The 18,414-nt window shown below is 35.4% G+C and overlaps 1 protein-coding gene across 5 annotated transcripts; it reads right to left on the bottom strand.

Moving 5' to 3' along the window:
• Window positions 1-55: 55 nt before the first annotated feature.
• Window positions 56-18,056, bottom strand: LOC100267221 (trihelix transcription factor ENAP2). Of its 5 annotated transcripts, XR_786652.3 has the most exons (4): window positions 17,409-18,050; window positions 16,218-17,240; window positions 7,100-7,188; window positions 230-397 (listed from the first exon to the last, which is right to left on the bottom strand). XR_786652.3 is itself a non-coding variant. In XM_019222381.2 (3 exons), the coding sequence occupies exons 2-3, from the start codon at window positions 17,191-17,193 to the stop codon at window positions 318-320; spliced, it is 1,056 nt and encodes a 351-aa protein (XP_019077926.1). In that variant the 5' UTR covers window positions 17,194-17,240; window positions 17,409-18,050; the 3' UTR covers window positions 56-317. The 5 variants fall into 5 exon arrangements, 4 of the variants coding, with proteins under 4 accessions (XP_019077926.1, XP_010655155.1, XP_059595730.1 ...); XM_019222381.2 differs by lacking the exon at window positions 7,100-7,188 and having other exon boundaries at window positions 56-397; XM_010656853.3 differs by lacking the exon at window positions 230-397 and having other exon boundaries at window positions 6,869-7,188; window positions 17,409-18,056.
• Window positions 18,057-18,414: the final 358 nt, after the last annotated feature.

An 18,414-nucleotide genomic window follows, 5' to 3' on the forward strand; every position in this document is an offset into this window, starting at 1 on the left:
CATGTTAAATTTTATGAAAAGAATAATGTTTGTTTGTCATTTCACACAAGTGATATAGTTATAATGTAAGGTGGCTCATCATCGATACTATATATCAATGTATTCATCCTTTGCGCATCTATCCAAACCAAGAAGTAAATCAAGCACAGATCTTGGAGGGTTCCCAAACAGCCCTAGCAGGCACAAAGAGCTTGTGCAACAATCCCTATGCTACAGGACACTGCAAGAAAAAAAAAAAAACTGTCTTACCACTGCCCGAACACAAAATACACCACACATGATTCAGAGCTCATCAAGGCCCCATTAGCTTTAACATGTCATTTGTATTGAAATTTTGTCTTTAGAAGCCAGGCAAAAGCCTTAGGTTCCCAATTGAAACTTGCCATAGGTGAAGGAACTGAAAACACAGAAATACCAAGAGTTAAAAAAGGAACAGGTGTACACGAATATTTGGAAAAGATGGCAAAATGTGGACATTCATAAGAGACTGCAACAGCAAGGATTGATCATCACTTTCACAGTCCAATGAGTTGAGATGGAAATTGAAAATTCCATGATTTGGATGGAGAAAAAAAATTTAGTATTTGTGACAAACGATAAAATCTCTTGACCTAGAACAAAGATGAAGATTATGAAATTGAAAGCACAACATTTGATCTATCCACTAGTGCAACTACCTAACCTAGTTTGGCATCCCACCATCAGAAAGTGACCTATAGAAGGTCCTAATTAATGGCCCTATGAAATAGAGTATCAATCTTTATGGAAACCTTAAAGCTGCTTCCCAAGAATGTTTTATTTCTTAAGGTCACCTTACTAATACTCAATCCTCCTCACCTTTTGGTCCTCACACCTGATTCCAACCTATCAAAAGATCCCTCCTACCTTCCCTGAAAGCAGTTTCCCAGGTCCCTTTGATAGCCAAGTTGTTAACATGACTGCAATTGTGAAAATCCAAACAAAGTGAGGGGATTGAGCTAAACAAGATTGTAACAAGGTAATTCTCTCCCCTAAGGAAATAAATAAGCTCTTCCAATATCTAGCCCTCTAGAAACTCTTTTTAGAACTAGGTCCCAAAACAAAGGGTTCTCCCACCAAAGGGAAGTATTCCTTCCCTTACAGGGCTCATGGAGTAGCTTATTTTGAAAGAGGAAGATGGGGTGAGAATTCTCTACTGGTTCTTGTCCACTTATCGTTGACCATGCCTCCCACTATAGCAGTAGCGCTGGCGACAAAAGCTCTCTCCTTCCTTTCCGGAGTGAGGGACTGAGTCTATGGTTAAAAGAGGGACATATCATCAATTAATGCAATTAGTTAATCTATTAGAAGCAAACATCTATTTATTCCATCCATACGGCTCCAAAGTAGGATGGAACCTGGAATCTGGAACCATTTGTTAGTTATTATCACAAAACTATGACAAGGGCAATTTCAGTCCAACTGCATGTTCTAAACTAAATAGGTGCCCACAACCTTATGGCATGTCAAAAGTGGACTGAATTCATATTATGAGGGTAATACATCAGGTTACCTTATACTAGTCGCTTACAAACTAATAATTTTTAATTATTAATAATTTTTTAGGAAATAGAGTTGATTTTGTAATTTAGCACTAATGCGTAATGTTCTCACAAATTGTTATAAGGCACTCTTTTCAAGCAAATAATTCAAGAATAACTACTTAGGTGAACTTTGGGGGGAAAAAGCAATATCACAATCTATTATGGGTGTAAGGTGGCTCTTTCAACTTAAATGTGGATGCCTTTCCATATGAAAGAACTTTAAAAAAAAACGAAAGAAAAAGAACATAATAATATATAATGTTAACCTTTTTTTAATATATATATATATATATAAGAAACAACTATTTCATCTCAATTAATAACAAAGAAGCAAGAAGAATAAGATGTCCTTCCAAGAAGAATAAGACATCTTTCTGCCATATAAAGTGTGACAGAAAAGGAAGAAAAGCCCCCAAAATGCGTACAACTGAGATAGATACAACTCAAAACCCACTAAGAATAGCTTAGGGAGGCAAAACAATCTTCTCGGAGAGACACCAAAAGCTTAGCTCTTGTGTAGCTAAGAGATTCACCACTTCATTAGCTAAGCAAGGAACCGAAGAAAAGAAACACTTTAATGCTGTGAAGATATAAAAGGTTTAGCAAAACTGCCCATTGGACCTCCATGGGCTCCTTCCACCATACGGTTGAAAGGACCTAAACTTTGGCTTGCACTAGGCCTTCTAAAGAATTAAAATTTTAGTCTGAATAGCAATCTTTGCTTGCTGGTTTGGAGAAGGCTTTTACCATCGCAATATGATGATCCCCAAGCCCTCCACCAATTCCTAGCTGCCCTTGGTTACCCAAAGAGCATCCATCAAAACCTAGGTTAACACAATCTTTAAAGTGAACAAAACAGTAAGTATTTCCTCATGCATCCTCTTGAACTTGCACACATTAAGTTGTACACAAGCAAAAGAAGGCTCAAAGGACTCCCAAAAAGAGGTTTCACTAATCACTACTCTAAGCCTCCAAGGGCTCTCATACCATATTGTTAGAACATTACTGTTAGTGCAATTATTGGGAACCCCAGATTATTCCATTCTTAGGCCTTGGATTTCATAGGGTGCATGTTATCTATCCCTAGGCTCTCTATATCAAATGCAATGGAAAACAATGGTTATAAAAACCATATTAAAACCTAGATCTAGAGATATAGTTACATACCTGCAATTTGTCTGTTCTTAAATCGAATCTAATTCGAAAAAGATGTCGTGAGTGTCGTAGAACTCGTCTATCCAAAGGTCTTTCACCCGATCTCTCCCTTTGCAGACCTTGGCACAAGAGAAAGTTGAGCTTCTCTTCCTTTCTTGAGTGTGGCTAGAGTTTGTTCTCTTTTTCTCTTTGGAAGACGATGGACCAAATGGCAAAAGTCTAAATCTTAAACCCTTGAGGGTTTGACCTCAAATTAGGCTTGGGTCACTTAATCTAGCTCACTTGGGTCTTAATTAAATAATTAGTCCCAATAGGCTCCAATTAATTAATTAGCCTACACCACTAATTCAAAAAGACTATTCATAAGATCTAATGCAAATTTTTGCTTTTATGCACACTTATGAACTATAAACCCATATGTGCCACCATGAACAAGAAACTCGTGCAGGGACCACTAGGACCCATAGCAAAATAATGACTCCCTCAGAATCTAATTCTAAGGTTGACTTAACACTCCACTAAAGAGAGTCAACTGCACTCCAATATCCTATAAAATTACAACAAGCCAAATCTAAGCTTCGTAGACTTGACAAGTCGCTTATAGAATGTCGACTACTAAGTGAAGACTTTGAACTTTCTTTAACAAGGTGGTTGGGGGGGGGGGGGGGGTGGGGGTGTTGTGATCTACCATTCATTGCATACAAACTCTTTGTCCATAACCTAATAGGGTAGTGTTATCAACCCATTAAGATTATCTCTCAAATCCTTAAGTTATAAATCCTCCCATTATGTTATCAACTAACATACTTTAACTCAAAAAGAGCATATGTCAAATTCCACTCAAGGAATTATTGCAATTATAGATTTCATAATCACATGTCCTTTGGATTAGGGGACAAATTGTCTCAATCCAAAAAGATATCATGATGCTTTTATTAACAGTGACTCAATTTGTAGGGAATATATGATTGCTTTAAGGTCTCACCCATAGGTCAAAGTCTCCTATTGATTTCAGCACAAATTCAATATCCTCTTAAGGTTGAGAGTATATGCAATATAGTAGCTTGGTGAATCATGATAATCTAATAGTTTTATGTCATGATTTACCGTTGGTCCTGTCTATTGTGTAATCATATACTAGTGCACTTACCATGAGAACCTTATCTTGATGGCCAAGATAAATCATCCCTTAAATTAGGAGATAGTGCACTATAGTCTCTGCTAGATTCCCCAAATCCATGAACTACTTATCATCTTGTAAGGAACCCATGACTTATATCTTTTGTACAATTCTTAATACATCTAAGTTATGTACGATGTAAGTGATATGGGTTTGAATGGTCAAACCAATATCAATGCATACAATGGATAGATAAGTGGAAGCTCAAGTCTAACTTTGTTGCATTATGTCTTTCTTTTAAGGGCTTTATCCCAACAACAATAACATAGAAGATAAAGTGCTTCAAAAAAAGAGCACAACCACCACACAAAGCAAAGATAAAGCAAACTCTTGTTGCACAAAAGTATGTGAGGTTTGGCTAGTTATGTTTATATCCATGGATAAGAGAGAATGAATCCACTATATTATAGAAAAATTATAGAGGAAAGAGAGTACACACACAATCTTAAGCCCTAAACAACACCAAGTTTGTGAGCTCCTAGTATTTAAATCCTGAACTTGAGCCATGTTCCACCAGGTGTTTCCCATTTTTCATCATATTTCTACCTACCTAGTATAGACTCTATATGTACATTTATATCTCATAAATGGACATATTCATATAAAATAATAGATAATCTTATTTACATGAATTCCTATTCAATAAATGACATCTTCATGTTCTAGATTAACAGTAGTCCATGGCATATATCTCATATATAGAGAACTATGAAATGGATTCTTGGCAATTCGGAGCATGAAATGCATGGTAGTTCCTGTACATAAGATTGACCATTTTTTCTAAGGACATGTCCACTACTATGAGATGGAAATGTACATGCAGAGCCGATATCAAGTAGGTAGGGATGTAAGAAAGAGAGGGAGACATTCAATGGAACAAACTTTAATTCATGGGATAGATACTAGGAGCTAGGGAAACTTGGTATTGTTTTAAGGCTCGAGATTTTATTTGTGACCACTTATTGCCTCTATTGGCCTCCACATATCCTAACAAATCCTTGCATTTCCTTCTTACTAAATAGTTGCAATAAAAATAATGGTAGCAATACTCTACAAAACTTTGCATCAAGGAAGTCCCCCAAAACTCTTAAAAGGACTAATTAACATCTACTCCACGCTTGTTTGCAGAATCCAATCAACCACAAATGAATTTAATTAGCCTATGCCGCAAACTCAATGCTAGTGGGCAACATGGAAAGGGATTATCCATTAATTCTCCATCCCTCTTAACACATAACAAATTATTTCTGGTCAAAGGACTTTTAAGGCCTCCTCACCTTAAACAAATCATTGATATCAACCCTTTTTGCATGTAACTCATGCAAATTTAGCTTACAAGGGGTTTTGGATTTAGAAAAGGAACATCATTGGTACAGCTAGAGAAAGCTTTAAGGAATGAAACGAGTGCAAATAAACTTGATGAAGTCAATAACCAAAACCCTCACATCAGGGAAGGTAGGCAATAAATGGGCAAGAGTTAGAATTTATATTAGAAAAGCTAGTTTCTTGGATTCCTGGTTGGACAGGATGCAGAAAAAAATTGAGGCTCCAAGAAGGGGATGAGAAAGAGGAAGCTAAAATAGAAGATAAGTGGGAACCTCTCATCTTCACCACCCTATAGAGATTTGGGCATTGAAGACAAAGGGTAAATCACCACACGACACAGTTTCCTAAAAATGAATTTTTGAACCATTATTCACAAAGAAACACATAAAATAAAAGAAATTGAAGAAATATTGAGCAATAGCCTTCCAAGGGCAATGGTGTGGATATGCAATGATAATTTTGAGAAAAAAGGAAAAACAATGACTATGTGTAAGTCATAAGTAAGAATCTTCAACGCTTTATTATTATTATTTTATAAGTAATGATAGTCTTTCATGCTTGATACAACAAATGTTCACAAGCCACATGTAACTATTTTTTTTTTTTTTTTCATTTCCAACAATTTTCTACCATGATTATTATTATTTTAAAGTGTCTTAATGGAAATAAAAGCTTCTGGTTCTGCAGTGGAATATGCATTGGAATAATAATGTAAAGGACAGTCTTAGTGTCAAATCTCTGGAGCTGCATGAACTGGGAATTTGTGTAGATTGGAAGAAAGCTGTAACATGTGCATGCTTCAGCTAGACTTGGATTGAACTCCCAACATGGAGAAAACAAAAATGGATTGGCAGCTTATAATAAGCTTTGAATCATCTGCACCCCCTACTGCTGACCAACGCCAGTAAATGAGCATATTAGCTTCTTCTGGCTTTAGAAATGGGCAGATAGATTGCAAGAAGACCATGAATTAAACATGCAACTGGTCCCCAGAGATTAGAAATGTACCTACTTACCTGATTATTGAATTCACTATAGACTAACTAATCATTTTTACTGAAACGGTTACTTGATTCTGGTGCCCATTGCTAAATGGTCAAATGAAGATATCACTACCATCATTAGTTGTTCAATAAATTCTAATTTCTTTCTTGTCAATCAGTAGGATGGCAATCAATTTAAAAGAGAAAAAAAAGGAAAGAAAAAGAAAAATATTTAAAAAAGAGTTGGTCAAATTCATTTATTGACTGTACTTTACATATCTTTGATCTTTCTGACATGAATGAAGATACTGGATAAGGGCACAACACCCCTCAATAATTTTATGTCCTCATCCATCATAGCCGTGGATAAGATACATTAACCATGCATGTCATGCATCTCAAATGTCACATTAATAAACTATTTTATTTACAAATACATTGGTATATTTATTTGTAAACTACAATCTTTGATCGAGCAAATAACAAAAACTTATTAAAATATTTTGTTTACTAATTAAGAAATTAGAGAATTTTAATTATAAATAGAGTAACTAAGTCATTTTATCCAAAAATGATTAGATATTTGGAATTATTTGTTGTGGCCAGGCCTACTGTTATTGTGTAGCAGAAAACATCAAGCAGGTTTAAGTAATCAAACCAAATGGTTCAAAGATGACATGTTAATATTACTGAAAGAACAAAGGTTCCATAGCACCATTTACAGGGACTTGGGGAAGAGTATGATAATGATAGGGCAATCTTATTTTTTTGGTCCTTTGACTATAAGTTCTCTTCAAAGTTCTTAGATTCTAAAAAAAAATAACATTGTCCAATCATTTAATGCAATATTCATACAAAACAATCAGTGAATCTACATATACCAGAAATCTTACCAGTATGAGTTTTATGGTTGAAAAAATAAGCATTATATCACTTTGCTATGTCAGCGTCAGATTTGAGCATTGATATTTATTTAATCATCCTGCAATTCAACAATACAAGGTAAGCATTATCTAAATTGGCTTCTACACCCAAATTTTATGGGATTTTTCCAAAGAGACATTGATATTAGCTTCCAAGGCATGTATCTTTTTATGAATGAAAAGTTCAGCAAATATTTGCAAAATGAGTGACCAAAGTAAAAACATAGAAGTGCAGAAGACAGGAAAGTGAACAGCTGAAATTGCCAGGTGAAGTAACTCTTCATGAACAACACTTTTTATAGTAACTAAAGGTTTACAGCAATAACAACAAAATAAGTGACTAAAGCACGCAGAAGTGCAGAAGAGATTAAAGTAAACAGCTGAAATTGGCAGGTGAGTGGTTCCATGAGCCACTCATGCATAGCAACTGAAGCTTTACAACAACAGCAGCAATAATTATGATGATGATGAGGATGGTGGTGTAATGATAAACCAGCTTTGCAGCATCTTGGTGACTTATGTGATTTGCTTCCAACATAATATAAATGATTTTGTGCACCAAAGAATAGGAGCTTGAGCCTTTGCCCATGTGTTGGAAGCACTAAACATGACAAAGAACATAAAGTACTAAACCAAATTTGGAAGACGATCTGAAGATGCTGAGATTTAATCAAGAAAATCAAAACCAGATAACATTGGTGATTTGTATTTTAGATAACGGTAAAAGAAAGTAGGGAAGATGACTCTTGAGTTTGTTTTGGTGTTTATGGAAAGAGAGTAAATAATTTTTAAGGCTTAGAGTGGTTGGAGCTGAATCAGAAAGACATCTTCCTTCAAATCTCTGTTTGCCTTGTCGGAGCATTTGCTGAAGAAGGAAGTTTATCTTTTTAAATTTCATTGGTGTGTTAAGGGTGCTCTAGGACTTGGACGATGGCTTTGTTTTTCTCATTTTTCTTCTTTTTGCCATTTCCTTTTGTTTATGGGTGATCCCTGTATACAAGCTATGTTTCAGGGTAGCTCAACCTTTTTTTTTTCCAGTTTTTTCTAATGCCTTGACTTACAAAATAATGTTTGCATATAGTTATGATAGTGGTCCATACAAATACCAAAAGTTGAGGAGGAAAAGGTAAATTAAGAGAATAGGTGTAATTGTTTTCCTAGTTATCACAATAACCAATAAGGCATATAAGTGCATTTGGTTTGCCGGAACCTAAACTAGGAAATTGAAATTATATTTTTCTGAAAAAAAAAATTCCTGGAATCTAATTGATAGGAGATTTCCATTTTCACATTTAGTTAAAATTGGGAATTTGAAACTCCTATGCTATTTCCATTATAGTGTTTGGTGTACATGGGAATTAGTATCAATTTACATAACAATCTTTTGAGTAATATTTACAAAAATTGAATCAAGTTGTCTACATTTCTTTCATCTTCATTCCTTAGAAATAGGACCATAAAAACTTCCAAGTCCTCCATGGGTATTAGATTTCCCCAAATTTGAGGGAATCTCATATTGAAAGAAATTAAGAATCCCAAAGTTATATGCACCAAAACACGGTAATCTTTTTTTTTTGATAAGTAAATTTTGGTAAATGAAAGATTCACAATGGTAGACCAAAACACGGTAATCTTGTACTTGGATATAAGCTACTCATTCCCTAGTTAAGAAACCCATGAACCAAATGCATCCTCAAGGCAAAGAATTTCAAGTTCTTATTCCTACAAAACTAGCCAAGCATTTCGATGAGGTTTCATCAAGCATTTGAATTTCCTAATGCTGAAAGGAGTTCTAAACATCAAATAGGAAAACAATTTTTTGGTGAGTACTGTCTCTATATCAGACAACGATTGAAGGATTGTCTTGCCTAGCAAGAAATTAAAAAAAGGATGAAGTTATGCAAAAATGTTACAACATATATAGCCATGAGAGATCTCTAAGTATGCACATATAATCTAAAATGAAGATATATTAAGCTGAACACAGAAAATGTCATACACTATGCCTCTATTAGAGAAACAAATAGGAACAAACACTAGTGAGAAAGAATTTTGTACCTTTAACAAGGTACAATTTTATAGACCCAAATTCCAGATCTGATGCCATTACATAGCAGTGACAATTTTTTCCCTAGCTAGACAAATTTGGTTAGCTAGTTTGTCATCAAGAACATGAAGATTGCAAGCTTCTAAGAAGACTTGACCCTTGGTTTAGGGTGCCATTGTGTAACTTTGATCAAATGCATGTCACTGTATTTTCCATGACACAAGTACCAAGAACCTTAATCAGTGGGTCTGATTATATCTCTTTCATAGGAAATAGAAGAAGTGAATGGAATAAAAAAAAATGCCTTCACAATCCAAAGACCAACACCTCTCATTCAATGAATATAAGGATATTTGCCTTTTCAAAGGGAAGGACAAGAAATGTCATCAATTTCATGAAACCAAGTTTTTGCCAAGGCTGAATTGTGAGCTGGAGAATTACAAAGAGAAGAAAGGCTAGATATGGGAGAGTCAAATATTATAAAGCTGTCAGAGAAGAGAGTATGACAAATAAAAAAGATTGGTAGTCTTATGTGGAATCAATAATCAATCCTTAACAATGAATCTAACATGTCAAGGGAAATTCTGATAGCCTTGGGAGATGGCTTTCCAGAGAAAGGAGTAGAACTCTTCCACCAGAAAATTGGCATATCACCCATCATTCTGCAACCTATATATGCCCTTGATGATATACATCACACAGAATCATTTTTTTGATAAGTAAAGAGGCCAAAGTATATTATATATAAACAGTAAAATACATCACACAGAATCATGCTCTACATAGAATCACTATAACCACTTACAGAGCTTTATTTGGAACACCCTGGGCCTAACCATGACAAAACAAAGACATCTGGTGCTCCAAAAATTTCAGCCCAAACATTTGACTTAGATGGTTTATATTCCCTTCCATCAATCTCAGCTACTATAACCTCTTGCAAATTGAAAATAGTTTTGTCCCATCTGCTAAAGCTTGAAAATTTCCCAAAGGACTAGCATTTTCCGGTCCCATATGTATAGCCTGTACTCTGCAGATATTTCTCTTTCTAATCACACAATTGCTGTCATCCTTTTGGATTCCAATACAAGACTAAATATGTACAAGAACCCATACAATCCCATAGACCTCTTTCAAATAATCCAATCTGAAAAAATAAAAAATGGAATCAAAATCTTGTACTTCTAGCATATGAGTACCCATTTCAACAATTAACTTCTCCTTTAAGGAAGCATAGGCCTTCTTCAACCCATTAAGCTATTTAAAATTTTTCTCAACTATTGGGCACCTATAAACTACATCAAGGGCCAACCACTTGTGACTAACTCCCTCTCAATCAAGTACTTTTATTTATAATTTAAACAGATCCAATCCCAAAAATTTTAGGGATAAGTTTAGAATTAGAAACTTTCTTCTTTTTAGAAATAGAGGGAAAAAAGCTGACATCTATGAATCATAGAGGAGAAACTTTACATACCACCAACCCTACTGCCACCCCAACAATCATAGCATTAAGTATATCTATCATTGCACTGGCCTCAATCCAAGCCCCAGGATTCTCATTCACAATCAAGAACAAATTAGCGAAGATCAATGTTGCTTGGATTTGGGCATCAATGTCAAGTGCAAGTATGCATATAGGTGTTTTTGATCAGCCACGCCTCCAATTTTAGAATACAAGGACTTGCCTAAAAAAGATCTTAATAATGACTATTTGGATGTAGCACAACAAAAGGAAGGAAGATTTTTTTTACGGTAAACAAAACCAATTCACTGATAGAAGTTTTAAAGCACAAATGAAGGATGATAAATCCTTCCAAAATCTGATCAAAATCCACAAGAGCTTGTATAAGGTAAAATGTCTCTACTCCCTCAAAAATTCCCCTACAAAAGGAACCAAATGCTTAGCTCCTCTCTTTGCTAAAAGATTGGCAACTTTATTAGCTGAATGAGGAGATCATGAAAAGTAAAAACCCAAGTCCTAAGTTATATATAGAATTTGTCGAAGATATCGACAATACCTCCAAGGCCCTCCCTCTAACTTAGACACCTAAGATATGAAAATAGAAGAATCCTCTTCTACCCTTGGTTAAAGGGTAATGAGCTCGAGCCCATAGCAAGCCCTCTAAAAGGGCTAAAATATTTGCCTCAATGACTAAACCATCTTATACTAGTTTTGAGAAAGCTCCCACCCCTAAAACACTCTATCCTATGATCACCCCTCCAATTCACAACTGACTTAGATTACCCAATGCACAATCATCAGAATTTAACTTGAATGAACCCACTGAAAACAAAACCTAAATAGGGAACAACTTCTCTTTTAACCCTTTCGGTTTATATACCATTTTCAATAAAGTTGTAAAGCATTGACAGGAATATCCACAAAAGCTACCTTCTTTAGCATATTTAGAATAAGATCCCACACATACCTAATTGCTCTTTAAGCACATTTCAAATTCGTAGTGTCCTAGATCTTTACCTAGGTGGTCTGAACATAAGATGCATCTCTCTAGTTGTCTTCTTATAGTTGCAAGATGGGTTCCAATTTAGTAGAAAATACCTTAAAGGTGCGCCCTCAAAGGTGTCGGTGACAAAAACCCATAGGAGGCAAAGAAGTGTACCATCTCCCAAATATTCTATGTCCTTTATATATCCTTGAAATTTTATGCATTCCTCTCCCGTTGGATAATATATATCAAAGTGAAGCTCTCCAAATACCAAAATAGTATGACTCTTAGATGAGCCTCTTGATCCTCAAAATCCTAAAAGATATGGCTAACATATTCACCATACTTCTAGTGGGAACCCTCACAATTCCAATGCTTTTGAATAATGAATGCTATAGCTCCAATGCTACAAGATAGTGTAAAAAATGATAATCAATCAATTTTCCACTTGCCGAGCACATAACATAGTGGTTTGGATTAAGGGTTTCGCAAGGTCTCCTTAGTTGTAGCACATTATTAGTATTGACCTTCATCTTCGGGTCCTCTTTTGGCGGCTCTTTTTAATTTAATTTAGGTTTTTATTTATCAAAAAAAAAAATTATTAGTATTGACCTTCATATTAGCCACTAACCAAGCAAAAGCTTTTACTTAGGCTTTAGATTTCCATGTGAAATTGGTTACGGAAAAAATTTTCACTCACAATTGAGAAGCAACTTCAAAGATTGAATTGACTAAGACTTACCTTGATGAGGTTAATGACCAAATGTTACATTTTGTAAGGAAGGGAACCAGCACACATGAATGAGAAATGGCACAAGAAGTGCAAGCTCATCAATTTTCTAATAAAAAAGATAATGATAGAAATTGAAAATCCAAGTCGGTGTAGAAGAAGAAAGGCCTAATATGGATAAGATAGTAGAGGCCCTAGTTCTTGTAACCTAAAAAGATTTGAGAACTGAAAACATAGAGGTTGATATTGCCACCAAATATATTCCAAAAGAGAATCCTATTTTTACCACCATTCATTGAAGAACGAATAAAACAAGAAAAATCAAAGGGAACCTACACAATGACTTCCAAGGATAATGATGCAACCACTTGGCATGGTGTTAACATCCCATCACTATTAGAATTCTTAGTTGGAATGACTTTTCATTGTTCATATTGTAAATTGTTGCAATTCTTAAGTAAAAGTTCCTAAGTTAGTTATAAGAGAAACGAAATTGGAATTGCTTTTGTTTTTTTCCTTTTTCTCCATTTGTTGGTTTCAAAGCATCTTTGAAATGAACCCAATTTGGATAGTACTTATAATTAAAATTTTGCCCACAAATGAATAGTGGAAAAATCATTTATGGAAAATGGAGTAGAACAACCACTTTTCTAGATCCATCATCCATCAATAACTCAACCTCATACCACCTACAAGTAGTGTTAGGTGAGTTTATTTTTAAGTGGACATTGAATGCCAAGTAGAGTTGGTAATAATCTACCTTCTAGAGCCTAAGATGATTTTCCCTTTTTCCATATAAGACATTTATCTACTAAATATCCTTGGATTACATACATGGAATGATTTTGGGAATTCATTTATGTCTACATAATGCACACAACGTCAATTGCTTTTTATTTTTTTATTTTTTATTGGTGACGTCAATTGGTTATTGGGCAAATTTGATGGCTTGACATATATTGGTGGTTTTTATCCCTTTAACCTTATTCTTGATCCAATAGGGAGACAAGGTATGTTTATTATACAATTTATAACTAGTATAAGAATAATTAATTGATGGATCAAAGAATAATATGCTAGATTATAATAAATCTTTAACATTTGGAGTTATACAGGTATGCAAAGGACACATTGTGCTTTCTAGCTTGTGCTTCTTGGTACTTATCAAGTATTCTAACCAAAATGACAGGGTAAATGGGATTCCAAATGTCGTATGTCACAAATGATCCTTTATAGACCTTAGATTGTCACATAGGCATGAGTTTCATCTTAAACATCTGAAAAAAGGTATCGATATCTCTATATACCCAAAGCTCATGAACAAGTAAGCATCTTTAGAATTGTAACGTTCTTAGCAATATAAGCTATTAATACTTTTTTTTTCCCTAAAGTGAGTTCACAAATTGTAGCAAGACCATCTCCTACAATTTATCCATTTTCAATTCATTTACCCAATCAAGCTTTTATATGCATATAAGTAATTTATCGAAGAACTGATACATAACAATTGGAGTACTTCATCTATCTTCATTACCTATTATAGCTCATGTGAGCATTGGTATAAACACTATTGCCAATATCAGAAACCATCACAAAACCATCAAGAACAAGAAAACGACACTGCTAAGGTAAAGGATATAGCTCTAAACACATTGTATTTGCTTTCTTAGTAGTGGCTTCATTTTTGGAGTTTGGAAATGTTTGCCTTCTTACCAAGTTGGGCCTTATTGCCTCTATATACCTTATATGAACTAGCTTATGGTCTTTTTCTTTATCATCATTTTTTTACTTTGTTTATAAAAAAACTTCAAATGCAAAAATGGTAGATGTTATCTTCAATGCAATTTTCCATTTTTCCATTGTTGGGCAACCATATTTCCTCACAATATAAGCTTCCACAATGCTTTGATACCCTCCTCATGTGTGGCCCCATACTCACTGTGAGAGGCACATATCACATTGCCAACAAACAGGACACATTTTTTGTCACAATAATTAGATAGATAAATTGATTGAGGGAGGACAAAACCCTAGACCTCCAATTAAATCTTAGTTATGATATCATCTTAAACAATCAATTTTCCTAAAAATTTAAGATATTAGGATTTGGGTCCAACACATATGCCATGCTCCAACACCCATAATAAGAAAAGCTTCAAGTGCAAAATGGTTGAGCTTATTTATTTATTTATGGAGGTGACAAAACACAAGTATACAATGAGAGTGTTATGTAAATAAAGGGCATGGAGGAAATAAAAAAACAAAAACGAAAAATACAACTCTCATACATCACAAGAACCTAAGTGTTCCAAAAAGTATAGAAATGAGCACCTCTTAAGCCCCATTATCTCTTTGGACTGAAATTATAACCTTTGATGAGATTGAGTGATCGATTCAATCTTTAATAGGTGTTTTTACTCACTCTCTGCATTTGTGGTTCGAAGGTTGAAGGTTGATGTCTCCACTTTGTTTCATTTCATTGATTGTGTAAGGTCCCATCATCTTTCTTTCTTTTTAGCCTTTTTAGTACTCTTTATATACTTTGGTGCGCCCTGCAACCAACCCCCCCTCTTCTCCTCTTCCTTTAGCATTTGTCAATATATAGTCTTTATTGCCAATTTAAAAATATAAATAAACAATGAATGCATTCCATATTCTTTGTGCATCCTTTATGGGAATCAAACCCCTTAAATCTCCACTATTCCATTCTTTTTAAAGACACCAAGCCAAGATAAGGGGTATGGTTCTTCATAGCTTCTTCTTACGATGAACCTAACATATCCATAAGAAAGCAACTCTCTAACTTTTCATTTCCTTCTACTTCTCCTCTCTATTTCCATGCATTTCCTGTCAAGTTTTCAAGAAACTAAACATAGCCAAAGTATAAGTGGTTTCCTCTAGAAGCTTTAGTCAAAGCTTCAAAACAACCCCCACCAAAGGAAAAGTATTTGCAATTATAAAGAGTTATTGGCATTATAAATATTTTCGATTTCTTTCTTTTTCCATTAAAGGTTGATTTAACTTTTTTCAAATAAGAGACTTCCTGCCAATTTCACTTATTAGACAAAAGAAAGAAAGAAAGAAGAGAGACCGATCTTTTACCTTTACATGGTGATTGCAATTTAAAATGTAATATACATACATACATACATACATACATATATAGCTGATGGTTCATTCACAATCTAATAAGAGACTTCCTGCCAATTTCACTTATTAGACAAAAGAAAGAAAGAAAGAAGAGAGACCGATCTTTTACCTTTACATGGTGATTGCAATTTAAAATGTAATATACATACATACGTATATAGCTGATGGTTCATTCACAATCTAATTGAGGAAAGCTGATAGATCAAAGAACAACAGTTTTAACTACTGTACAACACCAATTTGTATCATTTATTGCTCAAGTATGATCTTAGCACGCTTGTCATTTGGACCATCCAATTTGCATTAGTTATTACCGGTACTGATGATGATCCCAGCATCTGCATTAGCATTAGCAATGGCATGGGCAATATAATTGATTTCAGTATCAGTTCAATTCTAAAATCCTTGAATCCCAACTGCTTGATGAAGACAACAACGATCCTTTTTGCCCTTCAACACAAGACTAGGCAGGAAATGGCCATGTACAACATAATTTAAATTCATGGAGAGAACAAGACAAAATTTAAAAAAAAAAAAACAAAAAACAAAACAAAAGAAAGAACCGAAAACCAAAACACAACAGCATGACTCAGATCAAGGGTTGAACAAAATAGTTCAAAAAAACTATAAACAGATACAATTACAAAATCCAACCAAGGAAACCAAGAAAGAAAAATAGTGATAATCATTTAAATAAACAACATAACTAACCATTTTTTTCTTCAGTCTCCACTGACACCATCGGTTCAGCAATCAAAGCAGAAGTCCCACTTTTACCGTCCTCCTTTCGCTGTCTCTTAACAAAAAGTCTGGCAATCTGCAGCTGAGTTTTTGCAATTATCTCTGTCCTCTTAAGCTCCATTTCTGCCCTCCTAACCTCTGCCTCCACCCTCAACCGTTCTGAGTCCTTATACATTTCCATCCGTGCCTGCTCAATCTTCAACATTGAATGAGCCAACAACCTAATACTCTCTGCAACCTCGCTCCCTAGTCCTTTCCTCCGCTTAAATGGATTCACTTTTCGGGACCCATCTCCTACATTGCCTATTTTGCTCTTTGGGGCACTGAATTCACTATCATCTCCGACAGTGTTTGACCCATCATTCTGATGACTACCCTGTATATGATTCTCTCCTTGTAAATCGGCCGTCTCACAATTTCGACCTTTTTCAACAACCTGAGCATAAACTCTCCTTGGATCATTCTCGGAATCATCCACCACCACCTTTGGTGCTGCCACCGGCGCATCCTCTGCCACCCCATTACCAAAACCGACATCTCCGCCCCTATTTTGGACGGACGTTCCTTTCAACAAACCATCCATTCTGCCATAGAATTGCCATGAAGAACCAGGACCATTCACCGAAGATTCAATGCGATACCGTTTCTTCATGGACTCGATCTTGTTCTTGCATTGATTGGGGGTTTTCAGGGCTTTCATCCCACTGTCTCTTATAGAAACTTGCTGGGCAATGTCCTCCCAATCAGTTCCCTTCAATTTCGCTCGATTTCGCAGCAACCATTTGGATTCGTACACATCCAACAGGCTTGTGACCCCACCTTCGCTCCACTCATCTCTCTTGCTCTTATCGGGGTTCTTGGTCGCCACAGTTGGCGCCGTCGCCGTCGCCGTTGCCGCAGCTGTCACCGTCGCCGTTGCCGGAGTCTGCGCCACACCCGATTCCATTCTCAAGAGGAGCGTTTGACGTTGAATTCTCAAAAACTCTTCACCAACTGAGACAAACCAAGAAAAATCTCATGAAAATGAGTTTTTTGGAGTTGAATTATCACAAAACCTTCATGGATTCGGAGTTTGTTACAAAACACATTAAGAAAAACTCAGAAAAGCCTCAGTTTCTGATAAAATATCTGCAGAAAACAAATGAGAGCTCAGAAAAAAACCTGAAAAGGTAGTTTTTGCTGTTGAATTCTCAATATCCTTTCATGAGCTCAGCCTTTACAGCAAAACCCTCTAAGAAAAACTCGGAAAAAGCCACACTTTGCGATAAAATTCCTGCAGACATCAGACGGGGCCTCTGAAGCAGCCCTCAAAAGGAAGTCTTATGTGCTGAATTCTCAAAAACACAACATGGGTTCACTCTAAGAAAAACCGCAGAAAGAAAAAAAAAGAAGAAGCGGTAGTTGGAGTTGAATTCTCAATAACCCTTCATGAGTTCAACGTTTTGAGCAAAACCCAGTAAGAAAAACTCTTCAAAAAGCTTCAGTTCCGGACGCGATTTCAAAGAAAACCTCTGAAAAGGCCACAGTTCAGAAAATTTCCGCAGAAATCAAACGGTTGGAGCTCTCAGAACTGCAGGTGACCGCTGCTGCAGTGCAGTTACAGAGCATTAGTAGTGGGGTCACCTCTGTAGCGTCGAGAGGGGGGAGAGACACGAGTGCGTGACCACATCGACGGTACGCATCGTCGAGCCCCCGGATGACGACGCGTGGGAGAATGTAGGACGTCGATTTGGGGTTTGGGCATCTCTGGAGGAAGAGAACATTTTGGTGGTGGTGCTGGTGGAAGCTGGCGTCAGGGTGAAGAGTATGGAGCCAAAAGGAGGACTCCTCACCCCATTTATTGCAATATCCTAGTTGAGGGTATTTTGGTCAAAAAAATATTGTTTGGAAAAACAAAAAACATATTTAGAAACCAATAACTATTTTTCTTTTTTGTATTGTTAAGAATAAAAAATATAGTATTTTCAGAAAACATCTTTTACTTGTTTTATGTTATTTTCACTTATTTTTTATGTTTGTTTTAAAAATTAATTATATAAATATGTAGAATAAGTAAAAATAGAATATTAGATATAAAAATTATTTTTAAAACATATTTTAAAATATTAAAAATAAGTTAAAAACATTTTGGGCTTTTAATATACTTTTGTTCTACAAAAATTAGAGA

The sequence above is a fragment of the Vitis vinifera genome, chromosome 9 (genome assembly GCF_030704535.1).
Source record: "Vitis vinifera cultivar Pinot Noir 40024 chromosome 9, ASM3070453v1".
NCBI lineage: Eukaryota > Viridiplantae > Streptophyta > Magnoliopsida > Vitales > Vitaceae > Vitis > Vitis vinifera.

Bases quoted from the DNA above. Each gene is read 5' to 3' on its own strand.
- LOC100267221 (XM_019222381.2), bottom strand. From the start codon at position 17,193: ATGGAATCGGGTGTGGCGCAGACTCCGGCAACGGCGACGGTGACAGCT. The intron at 398-16,217 runs GTTAGTTATGTT...CTGTGTTTTCAG, and splicing joins GGAGACTGAAGAAAAAAATG to TTCCTTCACCTATGGCAAGT.